Below are 3034 nucleotides of genomic sequence, written 5' to 3'. Positions count from 1 at the left end.
TTCTCTCTCCTTGTGTTCCTCTCTTAGTCTTTCCAGAAATCCATCATAAACACCGCATGTCTCTGTCTCTCCTCCTGTCCCCTGATCCCCTTCTCCTCCTGTCCCCTGATCCCCTTCTCCTCCTGTCCTCTGATCCTCTTCTCCTCCTGTCCTCTGGTCCTCTTCTCCTCCTGTCCTCTGGTCCTCTGCTCCTCCTGTCCTCTGGTCCTCTTCTCCTCCTGTCCTCTGATCCTCTTCTCCTCCTGTCCTCTGATCCTCTTCTCCTCCTGTCCTCTGGTCCTCTTCTCCTCCTGTCCTCTGCTCCTCCTGTCCTCTGGTCCTCCTCTCCTCCCCTGTTTCTCTCATCTTTCCATCTCCACTTCAAACGCTGGTCTTTCTCCCAGCCCTGCTGTGGAGGCCTGGACCGCTGGGAGATGTTCTGGTTAACAGGTGTCGTGTGTTTGCTGGAGAGAGACGGCATTGATTTTCTGCAGTCTTTCGGGGATAACCTGGAGGATAGTGCGAGTGCTCAGAGAATGTTGTGCATGGTAGTGTTTTTGTCATTGTGTATTCAAAGGTGTGTGTGCATTCTATCTCTTGCTCTCCTTTCTTCTCTCTCTCTTCCTGCTTTTCCCGTCACTCCACCCTTCCTCACCCCCCTCCGATATCACTCTCTACCTCCCCTCTCTGGTCTTCCTGATCCCATATCATCCTCCGTTAATCCCCCCTCTTTTCTCTCATCAGGCTGGGCCGGCGTAGAGCTGCTGCTGGTCCTGAGCGGCCTGGAGGTGGCGCTGTCGTGCCCGCACCACTGCATCTGCTACACGGCGCCGAGCACCGTCTCCTGCCAGGCCCACGGCTTCCAGGCGGTGCCCGAGGGCATCCCGGCCCAGAGCGAGCGCGTCTTCCTGCAGAACAACAGGATCCGGCGGCTGCTGCGAGGGCACTTCTCCCCCACCACGGCCACGCTCTGGCTCTACTCCAACAACATCTCCTACATCCAGGCCTCCACCTTCCACGGCTTCGACCGCCTGGAGGAGCTGGACCTGGGGGACAACCTCAACCTGAGGGCCCTGGCTTCGGACACCTTCCGGGGCCTGGGCCGGCTGCACGCGCTGCACCTCTACCACTGCGGCCTGCTCACACTGCCCGCCGGGGTCTTTGAAGGCCTCCACAGCCTGCAGTACCTCTACCTGCAGGTAGAGGCAGTAAAGATAGGCTTCACTGATGGAGCAGAGCTGAAAATGAGAGGGAGGGATGTACAGTATGTGGGGGGATGTACAGTATGTGGGTTATTAATGGAGAGATATCTCTCTGACCTCACCTCTCACCAACACCTCTCTCCCCTTCTTCTCTCTCTTCTTCGTTTCCAGGACAACCAGCTGGAGTTCCTGGAGGATGACCTCTTCATCGACCTCCTGAATCTAAGCCACCTCTTCCTCCATGGCAACCGCCTGTGGAGCCTGCACCAGAACACGTTCCGTGGGCTGGGCCTGCTGGACCGCCTGCTGCTCCACCAGAACCGCCTGCAGTGGGTCCACCGGCTGGCCTTCCATGACCTCCGGCGCCTGACCACCCTCTACCTGTTCAACAACTCCCTGGCCGAGCTGTCGGGCGCCGCCCTGGCTGCGCTGCCCGCCCTGGAGTACCTGCGCCTCAACGCCAACCCCTGGGAGTGCGACTGCAAGGCCCTCTCTCTCTGGGATTGGCTGCGGAGGTTCCGAGGCTCCACCTCCTCGCTGGGGTGCGCGTCGCCGCCCGAGCTGGCGGGTCGAGACCTGAAGCGTCTCAGGAAGGAGGAGCTGCCCAGCTGCGTGGCCCCGGGGGGAGGAGGGGGCGTGGCTGGGGCGAGCGAGCCGGGGGAGTCCCTGAAGAAGGAGGAGGGCCGTCGGAGGTACCAGAACAACCCGCACCTGCACCCGCACCTGCCCCACGGGGACCAGCACAGCCTGGCCTCACCCTCCCCGATGCCCCGGACCCCCAAGATGGGGCGCAGCAACTGCACCCGCCAACAGGGGCGCAAGGAGAAGGGGGGCCTGAATGAGGTGCAAGTAATGCAGGAGGGGCAGGAGAAGGATTATTCCCCCGGGAGGAGTAAATACGACCCATCTGCCCCCCCTAGGAGGAAGAACAAGTGTGTTCCGAGAACTTCTGTCAGACCTCCCAGCGGGGTCCAGAGAGCCAATAGTAATGCAGCACCCTGCCTTGTGGGGTGTGTTCTCTGCTTCCTATTGGCTGTGCAGCTGTCACTCACTGTTGTGATTCTATGCTGAGGCTGAAAGTTGAAATGTGATAAGTGACGTTGCAGCCTAACAAAATATGCTCCTCTGACAAACCCTGGGCCCTCATTGAGAACTGTGTGTGTGTGTGTGTGGGGGGGGGGGGGTTGTACTTGCATAAAGTATACCTGTAACGTGGATCAGTGATGATGTTGTCATAGGAGAAAGGAGAACTATGGGAAAGTATGGGTCAGGGAAAACAGGATATTTGTCGCTTTTTGATGATGTCACATAAGAAGAGAATGCTGAAGTGGGTTTCAGTTACCTTTCATTCTGTTGAATGGTTGGATCAGCTTCTTACTCATCTACAGCCATATTACTGATAACTTCTTTCCAAATTAGTGATGATTACACACACAAACATGCGCGCACACACACACACACACATCTGACTGCTCATTCAGGCGCGCGCACGCACACACACCTGACTGGTCATTCAGGGGAGGTGAGGCAGACGGAGTGGTAAATCACATTATATGGCTACTGTCAGCGGTCCTTTGTAAGCCATACTCTTAGTGTGAGCTGGTGACACGGTGTGTGTAGGTGTCATTACATTATTTGTGTATCTGTGTGAACTTGTCAACACTGTAAATGAGGGAATGCTTTACGAGTATAAATAAGGGTTTGAAATGAAATGAAATTACACAGAGAGGGATTGGAGTGAACAGTTTCCACGTGTCTGGGTTGTCTGACCATGACACTACTAAGAACAACCATCCATAGGAGAAAGGACCGATTGAGAGGGGGTGTGGGGGGGTAGGGCAGTTAGGTTTGGG

At 56.5% G+C, this 3034-nt stretch overlaps 1 protein-coding gene across 1 annotated transcript; it reads left to right on the top strand.

Moving 5' to 3' along the window:
- Positions 1-413: 413 nt before the first annotated feature.
- On the top strand, positions 414-2252 carry rtn4rl1a (reticulon 4 receptor-like 1a; the record flags this gene model as incomplete). Its single annotated transcript, XM_084451694.1, has 3 exons — positions 414-498; positions 724-1178; positions 1353-2252. The coding sequence occupies 3 exons, from the start codon at positions 414-416 to the stop codon at positions 2250-2252; spliced, it is 1440 nt and encodes a 479-aa protein (XP_084307820.1).
- Between the last annotated feature and the right edge of the window lie 782 nt (positions 2253-3034).

The sequence above is a fragment of the Borostomias antarcticus genome (assembly GCF_949987555.1).
Source record: "Borostomias antarcticus genome assembly, chromosome: 1".
Taxonomy (NCBI): domain Eukaryota; kingdom Metazoa; phylum Chordata; class Actinopteri; order Stomiiformes; family Stomiidae; genus Borostomias; species Borostomias antarcticus.
Note: the sequence above shows the minus strand (reverse complement) of the source record. Positions and strands in the feature narration are given on the sequence as shown.